The sequence below is a fragment of the Mizuhopecten yessoensis genome, unplaced genomic scaffold (genome assembly GCF_002113885.1).
Source record: "Mizuhopecten yessoensis strain PY_sf001 unplaced genomic scaffold, ASM211388v2 scaffold8019, whole genome shotgun sequence".
NCBI lineage: Eukaryota > Metazoa > Mollusca > Bivalvia > Pectinida > Pectinidae > Mizuhopecten > Mizuhopecten yessoensis.
Window position 1 is genome coordinate 171,642 of NW_018407338.1, and position 18,976 is coordinate 190,617.

General features: G+C 42.1%; 2 protein-coding genes across 3 annotated transcripts in view; both read left to right on the plus strand.

Moving 5' to 3' along the window:
* Positions 1-18,976, plus strand: part of LOC110454685 (tripartite motif-containing protein 3-like) — a 52,770-nt gene that overhangs the window by 1,234 nt on the left and 32,560 nt on the right. The window lies entirely within an intron of this gene.
* On the plus strand, positions 10,535-11,515 carry LOC110454682. Its single transcript, XM_021504329.1, has 2 exons — positions 10,535-10,847; positions 11,268-11,515. Exons 1-2 carry the CDS (start codon positions 10,535-10,537, stop codon positions 11,513-11,515), a joined length of 561 nt encoding a protein of 186 aa, XP_021360004.1.

Genomic DNA, 18,976 nt, shown 5'->3' on the forward strand with positions numbered 1-18,976 from the left:
CAAAGTAACAAAGATATCTGTAGCATTTCTTTATATCAAATACACGCTTTACGCCACCAACTAAAACCTTACACCAGAGATGTTTTATACATTTATTTTAACGTATAACCCGATGCTTGCTGTAGAGATACGTTCTGTACATATGTGCCTGTGTTGTCTGTAGAACCTCCAGTAAATACAAACCTCTATCAGTCTGCCTTCCTATAGTGTAAATATTTAATGGTACCTATGTTTGAGTTCATACAAGACTTATGGTACGGACCATATCACAATACTCTTCCTTGAATTATTGATTTCAGACCCATTCAAAGCCACACGACCTCGTGTTCAATATCTTGCCACAACAGTGAAGAGACGGTGTTTTAATTTTTCAAGATATTTTAAAAGAAAATATAACATTGCGTCATACATATTTCCAAGAAATATTATTCTGTTTGAGAATGCAGAGGAAATCATATTGAATATTTTTTCTGATTCTTGAACAGAGAGATATACACGGTACAGTGTATTCTTTTGTCACATATGGGGATATATTGTGGCATTGTCCGTAGTCATAGATAGTTGTACCAGGAAGAGTGTGTGTCTCATGACCAGTCATGGATGGACATTGCAGGTTCTATGCTCTTTTTGGAAAGGGGACGTGGTATTGGGCCACTAAGGGGACGCGGTATTGGGTCACTAAGGGGGCGTGGTATTGGGCCATGTGTGTTCCTTGATAAAGGATGGCGGTACTGTACAATGAACGCCAATTAGTAAAAGATGGCGAAATCTGGTAATATATGTTCCTTGGTCAGGATCCTGATATAAGGAAACGTGTTTTCAATTGTCAGGGGTGATCCTGTAGGGTAGTGTGTCCTTACTGGAGAGGAAAGGTGGTATGAGGTAATGTATTGTTTTTGATAGCAAAGTTTGATATCGAGTAACTGTATATTTCATGATCAGGGATAGTGAAATCACTGAATTGTGGTTGTGTGTTTCAATTGGTCACGGATAGTGGTTTCATGAAAAGTTTTCCTTAATGAGAGATGAATGTATCAAGAATATGTTCTTCTGTGAGTGTTCCTGGTATAAGATAGATATTTGGTGTTCCTGTGACAAATCTGCTAGACTATTCGATGCTAATTACTGATTGATTCATGTCGATAAAAATATTTAAACTATTCATTTAATGATAATTTTTATGCAACATCCTATGAATATTGCATATAGAAACAAAATCGTTGACAGGAAGACATTTAACGTCAGATAAACTAACAGGAAGGCAGCTCACATTTAGCTTCATATTAACCGACAGGAAGGCAGCTCACATTTAACGTCACATTTAACGTCAGATAAACTAACAGGAAGGCAGCTCACATTTAACGTTACATTTAACGTCAGATAAACTGACAGGAAGGCAGCTCACATTTAACGTCATATGTAACGTCAGATAAACTAACAGGAAGGCAGCTCACATTTAACGTTACATTTAACGTCAGATAAACTGACAGGAAGGCAGCTCACATTTAACATCACATTTAACGTCAGATAAACTAACAGGAAGGCAGCTCACATTTAACGTCAGATTAACCGACAGGAAGGCAGCTCACATTTAACGTCATATTAACTAACAGGAAGGCAGCTCACATTTAACGTCACATTTAACGTCAGATAAACTGACAGGAAGGCAGCTCACATTTAACGTCATATGTAACGTCAGATAAACTAACAGGAAGGCAGCTCACATTTAACGTCATATTAACCGACAGGAAGGCAGCTCACATTTAACGTCACATTTAACGTCAGCTAAACTGACAGGAAGGCAGCTCACATTTAACATCACATTTAACGTCGGATAAACTAACAGGAAGGCAGCTCACATTTAACGTTACATTTAACGTCAGATAAACTGACAGGAAGGCAGCTCACATTTAAAATCACATTTAACGTCAGATAAACTAACAGGAAGGCAGCTCTCATTTAACGTCAGATAAACTAACAGGAAGGCAGCTCACATTTAACGTCATATTAACCGACAGGAAGGCAGCTCACATTTAACGTCATATTAACTAACAGGAAGGCAGTTCACATTTAACGTCAGATAAACTAACAGGATGGCAGCTTACATTTAACGTCACATTAAACGTCAGATAAACTGACAGGAAGGCAGCTCACATTTAACGTCAGATAAACGGACAGGAAGGCAGCTCACATTAAACATCAGATTAGCTGACAGGAAGGCAGCTCACATTAAACGTCAGATTAACAAACAGGAAGGCAGGTCATATTAAACGTCAGATTAACTGACAGGAAGGCAGCTCACATTAAACGTCAGATTAACTGACAGGAATGCAGCTCACATTTAACGGCAGATAAACTGACAGGAAGGCAGCTCACCACATTTACCATCAGACTAGCTGACAGGAAGGCAGCAAACATTTAACCATTGTACAGTGGAGTTACCAATGGAAGAGCAGCCACGATTTTATAGCGGAGCTACCAACAGAAAAGCAGCCACTATTACACATTGGAGTTACCAACAGAAAAGCAGCCACTATTACACATTGGAGTTACCAACAGAAGAGCAGCCACCATTATACAGTGGAGTTACCAACAGAAGAGCAGCCACCATTATACAGTGGAGTTACCAACAGAAGAGCAGCCACCATTATGCAGTGGAGTTACCAACAGAGGAGCAGCCACCATTATACATTGGAGTTACCAACAGAGGAGCAGTCACCATTATACAGTGGAGTTACCAACAGAGGAGTAGCCACTATTTCACATTGGAGTTACCAACAGAGGAGCAGCCACCATTATACAGTGGAGTTACCAACAGAAGAGCAGCCACCATTATAAAGTGGAGTTACCAACAGAGGAGCAGCCACCATTATACATTGGAGTTACCAACAGAAGAGCAGCCACCACTAGACAGTTGAGTTACCAACAGAAGAGCAGCCACCATTTTACATTGGAGTTACCAACAGAAGAGCAGCCACCATTTTACATTGGAGTTACCAACAGAAGAGCAGCCACCACTAGACAGTTGAGTTACCAACAGAAGAGCAGCCACCATTTTACATTGGAGTTACCAACAGAACAGCAGCCACCACTATACAGTGGAGTTACCAACAGAGGAGTAGCCTCTATTTCACATTGGAGTTGCCAACAGAGGAGCAGCCACCATTATACAGTGGAGTTGCCAACAGAAGAGCAGCCACCATTATACAGTGGAGCTACCAACAGAAGAGCAGCCACTATTACACAGTGGAGTAACCAACAGAAGAGCAGCCACCATTATACAGTGGAGCTACCAACAGAAGAGCAGCCACTATTACACAGTGGAGTAACCAACAGAAGAGCAGCCACCATTATACAGTGAAGTTACCAACAGAAGAGCAGCCACCATTATACAGTTGAGTTACCAACAGAGGAGCAGCCACCATTTTACAGTGGAGTTACCAACAGAAGAGCATCCACCATTATACAGTTGAGTTACCAACAGAAGAGCAGCCACCATTTTACATTGGAGTTACCAACAGAACAGCAGCCACCACTATACAGTGGAGTTACCAACAGAGGAGTAGCCTCTATTTCACATTGGAGTTGCCAACAGAGGAGCAGCCACCATTATACAGTGGAGTTACCAACAGAAGAGCAGCTACCATTATACAGTGGAGTTACCAACAGAGGAGCAGCCACGACTATACAGTGGAGTTACCAACAGAAGAGTAGCCACCATTTTACAGTGGAGTTACCAACAGAGTAGTAGCCACCATTTTACAGTGGAGTTACCAACAAAAGAGCAGCCACCATTATACATTGGAGTTACCAACAGAGGATTAGCCACTATTACACATTGGAGTTACCAACAGAAAAGCAGCCACTATCACACATTGGAGTTACCAACAGAAGAGCAGCCACCATAATACAGGGGAGTTACCAACAGAAGAGCAGCCACCATTATCCAGTGGAGTTACCAACAGAAGAGCAGCCACCACTAGACAGTTGAGTTACCAACAGAAGAGCAGCCACCATTATAAAGTGGAGTTACCAACAGAGGAGCAGCCACCACTATACAGTGGAGTTACCAACAGAAGAGTAGCCACCATTTTACAGTGGAGTTACCAACAGAGGAGTAGCCACCATTTTACAGTGGAGTTACCAACAGAAGAGTAGCCACCATTTTACAGTGGAGTTACCAACAAAAGAGCAGCCACCATTATACAGTGGAGTTACCAACAGAAGAGCAGCCACCATTATACAGTGGAGTTACCAACAGAAGAGTAGCCAACATTATACATTGAGTTACCAACAGAAGAGCAGCCAACATTATACATTGGAGTTACCAACAGAAGAGCAGCCACCATTATACAGTGGAGTTACCAACAGAAGAGCAGCCACCATTATACAGTGGAGTTACCAACAGAAGAGTAGCCAACATTATACATTGGAGTTACCAACAGAAGAGCATCCACCATTATACAGTTGAGTTACCAACAGAAGAGCAGCCACCATGGAGTTACCAACAGAAGAGTAGCTAACATTATACATTGGAGTTCCCAACAGAAGAGCAGTCACCATTATACAGTGGAGTTACCAACAGAAGAGCAGCCACCATTATATAGCGGAGTTACCAACAGAGGATTAGCCACTTTTATACATTGGAGTTACCAATAGAAGAGAAACTAATAATTTTTCAAAACGGTTACCACCAGAAAGTACAAGGAATATTATATTCACAAGGGGGTTACTGAATGAATGTCAACAAACGACGGGGGTACTGACAGAAAGTTTCCCTATACTCACTCAATTGGTAAAATTCATAAAGGCTTCGAAAGGCTTACCTGACAGGTATCATTCTGGCGATTGGTCAATTCTTTAAACCTGAAACCAAACATATAGCTAACCGCACGCCTTTGATTTTGTCCCGACATATCCCAGGGCTGCAGACAACGCAAGTGAGCGGCACCCATTGGATGTCGAATATGATAAAACGTTAAAATCGTAAGAGAAAGAGGAAGGTGCTTCTGTGAAAGTAAACATTCGTACCAATCAGTGGAAGAGAAGCGACCAGATAGAGGCTATACAATTGAGCAGGCTCATCAAGGGGACATTTATCACAGAAACAAAGAGGAGGGACTTTGAAATAGAGCAGGTTCATCAAAAGAACTTTTATCAAAGTAACACAGAAAAGGGACTCTAGCCCCAATAATATGCCCTCAGTCAGGAAACAGCCGGTTGGACATTAGATAATAATAGTTCACCCAACTAACAGGGGATACATTGCAGTCCCACCGTGCAACCCGAGAGCGTTGTTTCTTCCTTAACAAAACCACCAGTACAGATTGTGGAATAGTCATATCAAGAGGTTTGGGTAAATATCGCAGTGACGTCATGAAAATTACACAATATAGTATGATTTTTCAGACCTAAATAAACAAGCAGAAATGCATGCGTTGAGTAAAGAAACTACGTTGAATAAGATGTGTTATGACGCCGCAACAAAGAATTCTTTTACTTACAAGGTACTGAAAGTGAAAATATGTAACCAAATGTATAACAAATCACATCAGTATTTTATCAACTATACCATGTGACTTAAATCGCAGTGACTATGATGTCAAGGAAAATCGAATTTATTTATCCTGAACGGTTCCATGAAATGTTACAAATGTAATGATTAAATTGGAAGGAAGATATGTAGGTGTTAATAAAACTGACAAAATTGGGAAGAAAGATATGTGATTGTCAAGTAAAGTGATGGAAAACTTGCGAAGAACATGTCAGTGTCAATTACATTGGCCGAATTAGGAAGGATGATATGTGAGCGTCAATGAAACTGACCGAATTAAGAAAGTAATACATGTGAGTGACAATGAAATTGACCGAATTAAGAAAGTAATACATGTGAGTGTCAATGAAACTGACCGAATTGAGAAAGTAATACATGTAAGTGTCAATGAAACTGACCGAATTAAGAAAGATATACGTGTCAATGAAAATCGTTTATTGGTCGTTTTGTTTACCGGTAAGATTACCAATGATGCATGGCTCGCCGAATGAATGACTGGTGTATTTAAAATTAACCTTTCCTATCCTGTCATCCGTTCGATCCCCGATTGGCGGGAATAAATAAAAGGCCCCGATTAGGTCTAACATATATACCATTTAGCCATTCTCTTTTAAATGTACCCTCAAAGGGATGCACACGCGATGGCGCTCTCAAGCGATCTTTGTTGAATGATCGATGGTTACATTGACCGTTTTGTATGCATTGATTACTCCACATTCCGCGGTTAAGCCAGTTGATTGGTAAATGATTGCGAGGCTCCGGATAAAAACAACAAATAAAAACATCAGATAATGTTGTTGTCATGACAAAATCACATTTCAGTCGACTGATTCTGTTCGCTTATTGACCTGTATCGTTTATCTGAGTTCTTTGTCTTTTCTTCAATTGTTATTATTATTTTATCAATAAAAATACACAGAAAAAAGTTGCTTTACTTTTTAATTTAAATTGCGGCAATTCTTAACCAGAATGTAATTATCTTGTTTTCTATTCATTCACACACATGTTAAATGATGTTTACGAGTAATTATGAACAAGATCAACTTTTCTTCTTTTAAACTTTGGTTTAATTGAAACTGTTTTTACTCCGATAACTAATAACTGTCTTGTGGCTAATACCTCTTAATGTGCAAATAAATTCATCACTATTCAATTGATGTTATCGTGATCGTCTGTAAACACGAGTTGATGGTACTACGCAGTACCAGAACCCAACAAACCCGAAGTCACCATTGGAAGTGTGACGTGGGTGGCGATCAAGGTCAATTGCGCATATTCGCATATATATACGTAATTGTGTGTTTACCGCGTCGTCCATGGCGCATTAGAAAGCCATGGGGATTTGGAATCGTGATCAATCCTAAATCCTTAGTGAGATATATGATTACTCTGACAAGATGTATCAAACTAAGCTGAGTCCCAGTCGAGTCTGGCATAGATATGTACTACGCAAACTTTAAGAATATTCTTTCCTTCCTGTTATATAATCGACAGATCCGTGTCACTTTCTTTGAGAAACATAGAATTACATCTAAATACGATTAATTAATAACATCTTTCCACCTTTTCGGCCTCTAGCATCACCGATGAATCCACAAATGAGAGCTATATAGTGCAGTTATTTATATTTGGAATATTGTATCTTATTCCAAATGTTAAAGGTGCAACCATGCGTGTGTCTCGTGATCATCTATGATGAACCAGGGACCGATAACTCTTCTCAGACTCAAGCATAAGTTTTGTGCTCAAACTATCTTTCTTATAACTTAACCAGTAGCTGCGACGACCAGGATAAAAATAAACAGGGGAACTTTTTCTCTAGCACAAACAACAAAGTAAATAAATAAATATATACATATATAAATGTACTATCATAGTTTGATAAGGAACTGATGCTGAGAACAAAATCTGCGTTTCAACAGTAGTTTAGACCAAATTTGGTTCCAACTTTTGGTAGCAAGCATCACCGGTGAGTCGTACGAGGACAAACAGCTGTGTGCTGCAGTTTATGCAACGTTAATCTTTGAAAACAAAAGACGTCGTCAATCTTTTTGTAATGGTGAAAAAATGTATCGTATATTTAAATGCCTTGCAACCACATGCAATCAACCATCGCACCTTCGTAAAAAAAAGGGCAAGAGGACGTGACGTTTGGATGTTTCCAAAGGAGAAATATACATCATGTGCACAAAGGTAGAATGGGTTTAATTAAAGTGTTTTTTTATACCTCGTGCTTTTAATGTAACAAAACAACGTTTAATTCCTTTCCATTCTTAAGAAAATATTCCTTGTAAACGGATTTCCTCTACCGTTATACCATTAATGAACCGTTATTTGAAAGACTCTGATGCACTGTCTACCATCTGGGGTACTAATATTCTAGCACGATTTAATGTTACGTATTCTCGACACTAAGTTTGTGAATTCTGTCTTTCAGTGCATCTTCGTGAACCCATCGGAATGTACCGTGCGTTTGGTCCATGTTGATCTTGACAATGCCGTAGTGTCTCAATATATCGGCCATTAGGCTCGCCTGATACATTCCTATGATACATCAACCATTGTTTACATAAGAGCTATTTTTATCCGTATAGATACACTATATATACCCAATAGACTTACGATCGAAGTGGCGTAAAAGCACTGTAAATTGTCAGAGTACAAATGATGGTTTCTAGCAAAGTACTAGCACTATGGTGCTCCTGACGACCGTCAGTTTATCCGGACTCGTTAGATTTCGTTAGAGTTCCCACCATTAGAGGGGTCATTAGCATCTCTCTGACCTCAAGACTGAATGACGTACTCATAACCGTGCTGTAAGTGCCAATATGAAGCGTGGTAGACTGCCATATTCAGGCATGATGGATAGTCAACGTGGATTTTGTCACGTTATTCCCCTATGGAAACCAAGAAGTGAAACTGCCGCAAAAATGGTCAGGCTACTAATGGGCAGCCATAGTGTGATGAGGTTGTATATAAATGGCAGCCGGGGAGATGGTCGATTTGATGATTTTTTTCTATAATTTGGATAAATCAGGACGTTTTTTACCAAAACAATTTGCTAAATTGTCATATGCGAGCTAAGTGTCAATCTTGATTAAATACATGCGCACTGTGTTCTTTATATTTATTGGTGTAGCATTCTATCATATTATTATATACTTTTGGTTTAATGCTTAATCCATATACTGACCTTTGATACTTGAACTTATCGTTTCTTGTGAAAGCATTATAATCCAATTAACCACAGTCTTGTATCTTGTAGAATTTACAAGTTAAGAAAAGTAGAATAATCAATATGACAACGTCTGAAAATAAGAGTCTGAACAGAAGATGCCTTTCGGAAGGCTTCGGATTTGAATTAAAATGATAAATGACTCAGCCGCACCAAATCAAAATATGCTCTGGGTGTGTTTAAAACATTATTGAGGGCCGTAAACAAACCAACACCACGGACAAACAACACATATTAATGAATAAATGAACAAAGGATCATAATGAATAATCTAGCCATCCCGGCACTCCCCACTTGTTCAAATATTGGTGGAGAATAGATGTTTAAATAACTGAAAAAAAGACCAATGCATCATTGTAAACCTGTTTTAGCCCGATTTTATCATCGTGTGATGATCACTCTCCGACACGCCGCACCAGTAGCATTTAACATTTATAACAGAAATTATCACTGCATCTAACAAAGGTCACCCAGTGCGACGTGTTTCGTCGATAAACTAATAACTGACGAACACTAATTTCTGTAATAACCACCTACGTAACTGAAATCGGTAAAATATATATCAGTATTAAAAAGACCTTTGTTGTGTATTTAATAATGTCTGGCCTGGTACTTTTCCGCATTCTACACAACCAGATTTATAGTTGCTAGTAGTTAATCCAGTTTCCTCAAATCACATTTTTCTTTGTTAAAATTACCTGACTGGCATTTCCATTATTACGTCATCCATCATACCTACTGCCCACACAGTACACTAACGGATAAAGAGGTGAACTTAAACTCGATAATCGTGATATGCCAGGAGTGTGCTCTATTGATTTCTAAGAGGTAAATAAACTGACATACAAATAGAACTTAACGGAAAGCTATCCCACAGGGAGCTCCGTACCTTGTGTCTCTTCCCACCTCCTATCACACAGGGAGGTCTGAACCTGATGTCTCTTCCCACCTCCTATCACACAGGGAGGCCTGAACCTGATGTCTCACCTCATACGACACAGGGAGGCCTGAACCTGATGTCTCACCTCCTACCACACAGGGAGGGCATAACGTGATGTCTCACCTCCTACCACACAGGGAGGTCATAACCTGATGTCTCTTCCCACCTCCTATCACACAGGGAGGCCTGAACCTGATGTGTCACCTCCTACCACACAGGGAGGTCAGAACCTGATGTCTTTTCCCACCTCCTATCACACAGGGAGGTCAGTACCTGATGTCTCTTCCAACCTCCTATCACACAGGGAGGTCAGAACCTGACGTCTCACCTCCTATCACACAGGGAGGCCTGAACCTGATGTCTCACCTCATACCACATAGGGAGGCCTGAACCTGATGTCTCACCTCCTATCACACATGGAGGTCTGAACCAGATGTCTCACCTCCTATCACACAGGGAGGTCAGAACCTGATGTCTCTTCCCGACTCATACCACACAGGGAGGTCTGAACCTGATGTCTCTTCCCACCTCCTGTCACACAGGGAGGTCATAACCTGATGTTTCACCTCCTACCACACAGGGAGGTCAGAACCTGATATCTCTTTCCATCACCTATCACACAGGGAGGTCAGAACCTGATGTCTCTTCCCACCTTCTATCACACAGGGAGGTCTGAACCTGATGTCTCACCACCTATCACACAGGGAGGTCAGAACCTGATGTCTCTTCCCACCTTCTATCACACAGGGAGGTCTGAACCTGATGTCTCTTCCCACCTCATACCACACAGGGAGGTCTGAACCTGATGTCTCTTCCCACCTTCTATCACACAGGGAGGTCTGAACCTGATGTCTCACCTCCTATCACACAGGGAGGTCAGAACCTGATGTCTCTTCCCACCTTCTATCACACAGGGAGGTCTGAACCTGATGTCTCACCACCTATCACACAGGGAGGTCAGAACCTGATGTCTCTTCCCACCTTCTATCACACAGGGAGGTCTGAACCTGATGTTTCACCTCCTATCACACAGGGAGGTCATAACCTGATGTCTCTTCCCACCTTCTATCCCACAGGGAGGTCTGAACCTGATGTCTCACCACCTATCACCCAGGGAGGTCAGAACCTGATGTCTCTTCCCCCCTTCTATCACACAGGGAGGTCTGAACCTGATGTCTCTTCCCACCTCATACCACACAGGGAGGTCTGAACCTGATGTCTCTTCCCACCTTCTATCACACAGGGAGGTCATAACCTAATGTCTCTTCCTACCTCTATCACACAGGGAGGTCTGAACATGATGTCTCTTCCCACCTTCTATCACACAGGGAGGTCTGAACCTGATGTCTCTTCCCGCCTCATACCACGCAGGGAGGTTTGAACCTGATGTCTCTTCCCACCTCATACCACACAGGGAGGTCATAACCTGATGTCTCACCTCCTATCACACAGGGAGGTCAGAACCTGATGTCTCTTCCCACCTCATACCACGCAGGGAGGTTTGAACCTGATGTCTTTTCCCACCTCATACCACACAGGGAGGTCTGAACCTGATGTCTCACCTCCTATCACACAGGGAGCTGCGTACCTGGTGTCTCTTCCCACCTCCTATTACACAGGGAGGTCAGAACCTGATGTCTTACCTCCTATCACACAGGGAGGTCAGAACCCGATGTCTCTTCCCACCTCCTATCACACAGGGAGGTCAGAACCTGATGTCTCACCTCCTTTCACACAGGGAGGTCTGAACCTGATGTCTCACCTCCTATCACACATTGAGGTCTGAACCTGATGTCTCTTCCCACCTCCTGTCACACAGGGAGGTCAGAACCTGATGTCTCTTCCGACCTCCTATCCCACAGGGAGGTCTGAACCTGATGTCTCTTCCCACCTCCTATCACCCAGGGAGGTCAGAACCTGATGTCTCTTCCCACCTTCTATCACACAGGGAGGGCTGAACCTGATGTCTCTTCCGACCTCCTATCACACAGGGATGGCCGAACCTGATGTCTCTTCCGACCTCCTATCCCACAGGGAGGTCTGAACCTGATGTCTCTTCCCACCTCCTATCACACAGGGATGCCCGAACCTGATGTCTCTTCGCACCTCTTGTCACACATGGAGGTCAGAGCCTGGTGTCTCTTCCCACCTCATATCACACAGGGAGGTCTGAACCTGGTGTCTCTTCCCACCTCATATCACACAGGGAGGTCTGAACCTGATGTCTCTTCCCACCTCCTATCACACAGGGAGGCCGGAACATGATGTCTCTTCCCACCTCATACCACACAGGGAGGTCTGAACCTGATGTCTCACCTCCTATCACACAGGGAGGTCTGAACCTGATGTCTCTTCCCATCTCCTATCACACAGGGAGGCCTGGACCTGATGTCTCTTCCCACCTCCTATCACACAGGGAGGTCAGAACCTGATGTCTCTTCCCACCTCCTATCACACAGGGAGGTCTGAACCTGATGTCTCTTCCCACCTCCTATCACACAGGAAGGTCAGTACCTGATGTCTCTTCCCACCTCCTATCACACAGGGAGGTCAGTACCTGATGTCTCTTCCCACCTCCTATCACACAGGGAGGTCTGAACCTGATGTCTCACCTCCTATCACACAGGGAGGTCTGAACCAGATGTCTCTTCCCACCTCATATCACACAGGGAGGTCTGAACCAGATGTCTCTTCCCACCTCATATCACACAGGGAGGTCTGAACCTGGTGTCTCTTCCCACCTCCTATCACACAGGGAGGTCTGAACCAGATGTCTCTTCCCACCTCCTATCACACAGGGAGGTATGAACCTGATGTCTCTTCCCACCTCCTGTCACAAAGGGAGGTCAGAACCTGATGTCTCACCTCCTATCACACAGGATGGTCTGAACCTGATGTCTCACCTCATACCACACAGGGAGGCCTGAACCTGATGTCTCACCTCATACCACACAGGGAGGTCAGAACCTGATGTCTCACCTCCTATCACACAGGGAGGTCAGAACCTGATGTTTCTTCCCACCTCCTATCACACAGGGAGGTCAGAACCTTGCGGTCACTTACTCTGACCCAGAGTAGGTCTGTGACTTGTCATAGGTGACGCTTCCCATCTTCTCACACTCCACAGAGGAGCTGTGACTTCAGGTAAGAAGGCCTGTGATTGGTGGTACAGTAGATCTTCTGACTCTCTACCTCACCAGATGTCTGTTAATGGTGATAATTTTTTTTTTCTATATTCTAAATCAAACTGTATTTATTTCAAATCACTTATGAAATCACGTGTATAATCAGTCTTGTTGACATTGCTAAAAGCATTTTTGGGTCTAAATATGGGAGGAAATCGGTGTATGTGTAGAAAACTAACATTGTTGGGCAGATCTCACGTCTAAGTAGGCTATCGAACCCAAGCCGTCTCGGTGGAATACGATCGTTCTATCCACTGCACAATACGTATGACCTCCAACAACTCTTCCCTCACTTTAATCCTATTCCCCAGATGCTCTCACAGAAAGCTATCCTAAAGGTGGTTTGCATGTGATAATACATTCTTTTCCCACCAATCAACAAGAAAAGCTTCGTCACGGGGACAGTCTTTACCTGAAGGGTATCGCCTTTCCTACACTTGTCACACTACCTTGTTGAGCGAGGGATTTTTCTGACCACCGCATACAAAAATAAAACTGCTTCACTTGGGAAGCATTCCATGGATAGATATATAAATGATGGTTGTCGGATTTGTGCACCTATCTTAACGGAATCCTACACAATATACGGTCTGTACCTGAAGGTTGACTGCTTTTCTCAAACATCCAACATGGAAATCTACCACGTATGCAAGTTTATTCCTGAATATAGATGGATCCCCTTGAACGTTTACCCCTTACGTTAGTACGTAGTACGTAGATCCCCTAAACCACTTTAACCGGAACGTTTACCCCTTACGTTAGCAAATAGATCCCCTCAAACCACTTTAGAACGTCGATCCCCCAAACCACTTTAACCGGAACGTTTACCCCTTACGTAAGTACGTAGATCCCCCAAACCACTTCAACCGGAACGTTAACCCCTTACGTTGGTACGTGGATCCCCTAAACCACTTCAACCGGAACGTTTACCCCTTACGTTAGTACGTAGATCCCATAAACTACTTTAACCGGAACGTTCACCGCTTACGTTAGTACGTGGATCCCCTAACCCACTTTAACCGGAACGTTTACCCCTGACGTTAGTACGTGGATCCCCTAAACCACTTTGACCGGAACGTTTACCCCTTACGTTAGTACGTAGATCCCCAAAACCACTTCAACCGGACGTTAACCCCTTACGTTAGTACGTGGATCCCCTAAACCACTTCAACCGGAACGTTTACCCCTTGCGTAAGTACGTAGATCCCAAAACCACTTTAACCGGAACGTTTACCCCTTACGTTAGTACGTAGATCCCCTAAACCACTTCAACCGGAACGTTTACCCCCTACGTTAGTACGTAGATCCCCTAAACCACTTTAACCGGAACGTTTACCCCCTACGTTAGTACGTAGATCCCCAAAACCACTTTAACCGGAACGTTTACCCCTTACGTTAGTACGTAGATCCCATAAACTACTTTGACCGGAACGTTTACCCCTTACTTTTAGTACGTGGATCCCCTAAACCACTTTGACCGGAACGTTTACCCCTTACGTTAGTACGTAGATCCCCTTAACCACTTTAACAGGAACGTTTACCCCTTACGTTAGTACGTGGATCCCCCAAACCACCTTTACCGCAACGTTTACCCCTTACGTTAGTACGTAGATCCCCTTATCCACTTTAACCGGAACGTTTACCCCTTACGTTAGTACGTGGATCCCCTAAATCACTTTAACCAGAACATTTACCCCTTACGTTAGAACGTAGATCCCCTTAACCACTTTAACCGGAACGTTTACCCCTTACGTTAGTACGTGGATCCCCCAAACCACCTTTACCGCAACGTTTACCCCTTACGTTAGTACGTAGATCCCCTTAACCACTTTAACAGGAACGTTTACCCCTAATATTAGTACGTGGATCCCCTTAACCACTTTAACCGGAACGTTTACCGCTTACGTTAGAACGTGGAACCCCTAAACCACTTTAACCGGAACGTTTACCCCTTACTTTTAGTACGTAGATCCCCTCAAACCACTTTAACCGGAACGTTTACCACTTACGTAAGTACGTAGATCCCCTAAACCACTTTAACCGGAACGTTAACCCCTTACGTTGGTACGTGGATCCCCTAAACCACTTTAACCGGAACGTTTACCCCTTACGTTAGTAAATAGATCCCCTCAAACCACTTTAACCGGAACGTTTATCCCTTACGTTAGTACGTGGAACCCCCAAACCACTTTAACCGGAACGTTTACCCCTTACGTTAGTACGTGGATCCCCTTAACCACTTTGACCGGAACATTTACCCCTTACGTTAGTACTTAGATCCCCTAAACCACTTAACCGGAACGTTTACCCCTTACGTTAGTACGTAGATCCCCTAAACCACTTTGACCGGAACGTTTACCCCTAATGTTAGAACGTGGAACCCCCAAACCACTTTAACCGGAACGTTTATTCATTACGTTACCAGAACGTTTACCCCTTAAGATACCAGAACGTTTACCCCTTACGTTACCAGAACGTTTACCCCTTACGTTAGTACGTAGATCCCCTAAACCACTTTAACCGGAACGTTTTTTCATTACGTTACCAGAACGTTTACCTCTTACATTACCAGAACGTTTACCCCTTACGTTACCAGAACGTTTATTCATTACGTTACCAGAACGTTTACCTCTTACATTACCAGAACGTTTACCCCTTACGTTACCGGAAAGTTTACCCCTTACGTTACCAGAACGTTTATCCCTTACGTTACCGGAAAGTTTACCCCTTACGTTACCAGAACGTTTATCCCTTACGTTACCAGAACGTTTACCCCTTACGTTACCAGAACGTTTATCCCTTACGTTACCAGAACGTTTATCCCTTACGTTACCAGAACGTTTACCCCTTACGTTTCCAGAACGTTTACCCCTTACGTTACCAGAACGTTTATCCCTTACGTTACCAGAACGTTTATCCCTTACGTTACCAGAACGTTTACCCCTTACGTTACCAGAACGTTTACCCCTTACGTTACCAGAACGTTTATCCCTTACGTTACCAGAACGTTTATCCCTTACGTTACCAGAACGTTTACCCCTTACGTTACCAGAACGTTTACCCCTTACGTTACCAGAACGTTTATCCCTTACGTTACCAGAACGTTTATCCCTTACGTTACCAGAACGTTTACCCCTTACGTTACCAGAACGTTTACCCCTTACGTTACCAGAACGTTTATCCCTTACGTTACCAGAACGTTTATCCCTTACGTTACCAGAACGTTTACCCCTTACGTTACCAGAACGTTTACCCCTTACGTTACCAGAACGTTTATCCCTTACGTTACCAGAACGTTTATCCCTTACGTTACCAGAACGTTTACCCCTTACGTTACCAGAACGTTTACCCCTTACGTTACCAGAACGTTTATCCCTTACGTTACCAGAACGTTTATCCCTTACGTTACCAGAACGTTTACCCCTTACGTTACCAGAACGTTTACCCCTTACGTTACCAGAACGTTTACCCCTTACGTTACAGGACTTTATTTATTTTACAGCAATTCTGAATCAAGTTATATAACTTTTATTAATCACTCTTGTTGGCTGAGATGTCAGCGCGCAGGGGTCGTATTGTTGGAGGAAAACAGAATACCCGGAGAAAACCCTCGGGTCGGGCAGGTGACCTCATATCTTTTCACGTCCGATTGGGGAATCGAACCCCGGCCGACTTGGTGAAAAGCGAGTGCGTTATCCACTGCGCCACCCGACCACCTGTTGATGATGTGGTGTGGTTCCGCTCCCCCACCCCCCTTCCCATCTAACACAGGGAATTTACCTTTAAGGAAGGATATAGCTCCATATACTAGTAGGCTTGGCATTGGGTCTGTTCCTTTATGTGGGTGGCTTTCCACACCAAGCAAGCCTCTCTACCGAAAGTACAGGATGGGCTTGATTTGTAAATGGGCGTGATGTTTGGTGTGAACTTTGATGAATAAATCGACACTTGAGGATCGTTGGCCTTGCTCTAGGCTAGGTTTGTGCCTCAATTTGTTTCCCCTCCTTTTTCCTGTTCACAATATATTTTTATAAGTTGTAAGTTGTAATAAGAATTCCTTTCTTAAGAGACCACATTTTTTTCAGCCCCAAAATAGTTAACTATGTATTAATTTTCTATTTCATACCAATTCTGTTAGTATACACTTTTGTTGTTTTGGAATGTTGATGAGGGGGACATATAAGACAATATTATTCCATGGGTACGTGGATTTCTATTGTAGTTGTATAGCCTAAATGAACATCGTTTCCTGTATATATATATATGTAATGAACATCGCTTCCTGTATATATATATATATAATGAGTTTTCCCGTGCACCTGCTTTATCTTAATACTTAGGACTTGATTCGCCTTGGTCTCTCCCACGTTCTCAAACCAACATATTACACGAATAAAGACTAGAGACGTATATTTGATATCTTGTTGTTACTCTGCGTTAAAACATGGAACCATTTTCTTGAAATTAAAGTCTGGCACTTAGTTTGCTTTCGGTGACTACCTTCACAACAGTAGCCGAGAGCATTGATTGTATAAGGATTTAGATTAGATTATCAAATTTTCAATTAGGAAGCACGTTCTAGCGTTCACCTGTCAGCTCTGGAGTAATTGTTTACACTCTGTGAATCGATAAAGGAGCTTCATGATGCCACACGCGTACAGCAGCACCAAGACAAAACTTGAATGGAAATTTACTCCACATCTTCATCCAATCAAATACGGCGTTACAATTGATGTGTGATTCGAGTGTCTGAGACCATTGAAGCAACATTGCTGACGATACTTGAATGGAAAATTACTCGATGGCGTTGTCCAATCATGTGTCATAGCTTTCTCACAGGAAAAATAATTTTACAATTCCTTTGCATGAGGTATTCTAAATAACAGTCTACTTTACCATATTTTATCACTGTATAGTTTACTCCTCTGGTATATTCCATTGTTATATAATAAACCCAACGTACATATCATTGTACCATTGTATAACAGATTTCTATGTCAAATCCAATCCTTTCATATCCTACCGTTGTATGTCAAACGTATCTGTAATATCCTACCGTTGTATATCAAACGTATCTGTCATATCCTACCGTTGTATAGCAGACGTATCTGTCATATCCTATCGTTGTATAGCACACTTATCTGTCATATCCTACCGTTGTATATCAAACGTATCTGTCATATCCTACCGTTGTATATAGCACACTTATCTGTCATATCCTACCGTTGTATAGCACTTTGATCTGTCATATCTTACCGTTATCTTACCGTTGCATAGCACGTTATAAAACAACTTCACGAATACATTAGTTTCTATTTTATTTTCGTGCACTTTGATTTAAGAAAAAAAATATCATAACCACTCGCAACAACAAAAGGCCATCGAACGTTTCCAAGGATCTTTGGTGTGAAATTGGAAATAAATAAATGTGTGATATTACAGGACGTTATAAAGGGATTTGAGCTAATGATCCAATGTTGTTGGCTAGAATCACTCACGTATAGATTTAGAAGTGACTTACCCCTGCAGCAAATAAAAAGACCCCATTGACATTAGCCCAGACACTCTAATATAGATAAATATCGATGTAGAAATCCCTACCAGCAAATAAGTAAACTATGTTTGATTTGATCGAATGAGTCTAAAGGTAGTTGGGTTCATTTAGACGCCTCGAGGGAACAATCATGAAAGTCACTTAAATTGCGCTATCTCTCGTACTATTCGATTTGTTTTAGCCAATCAGCTACGGGCTATTAAACATACATATAGAACGCTAGTTGAAATCACCTTTAGACGTTATTGTCTGTTTAAGCGCTATACATATACATATTAAATTATTAATTTATATCAATGCTTGCAAATATAGTAGCATCCATAATGAAGTGTTATTTTAATCATCTAAGGGGCAATTACATGTGGTGGAAGTGCATATTACATGTTAATAATGGAAAAGTTTCAATATCATAATGATATGATTGCGTGTTTTTGTGATGTCTGCATTTTATCTTATACTATTGTTGAAGTTGTAATATCTAAAGCTTTTATGTTGGAGTGAGGTACGG

What these genes read in the sequence shown, in the direction of transcription:
- LOC110454682 (XM_021504329.1), top strand. Translation starts at nt 10,535, where the DNA reads ATGTCTCTTCCCACCTTCTATCACACAGGGAGGTCTGAACCTGATGTC. An exon ending in ACCACCTATCACCCAGGGAG is followed by an intron (nt 10,848 to 11,267) that starts GTCAGAACCTGA and finishes CATACCACACAG; the next exon opens with GGAGGTCTGAACCTGATGTC.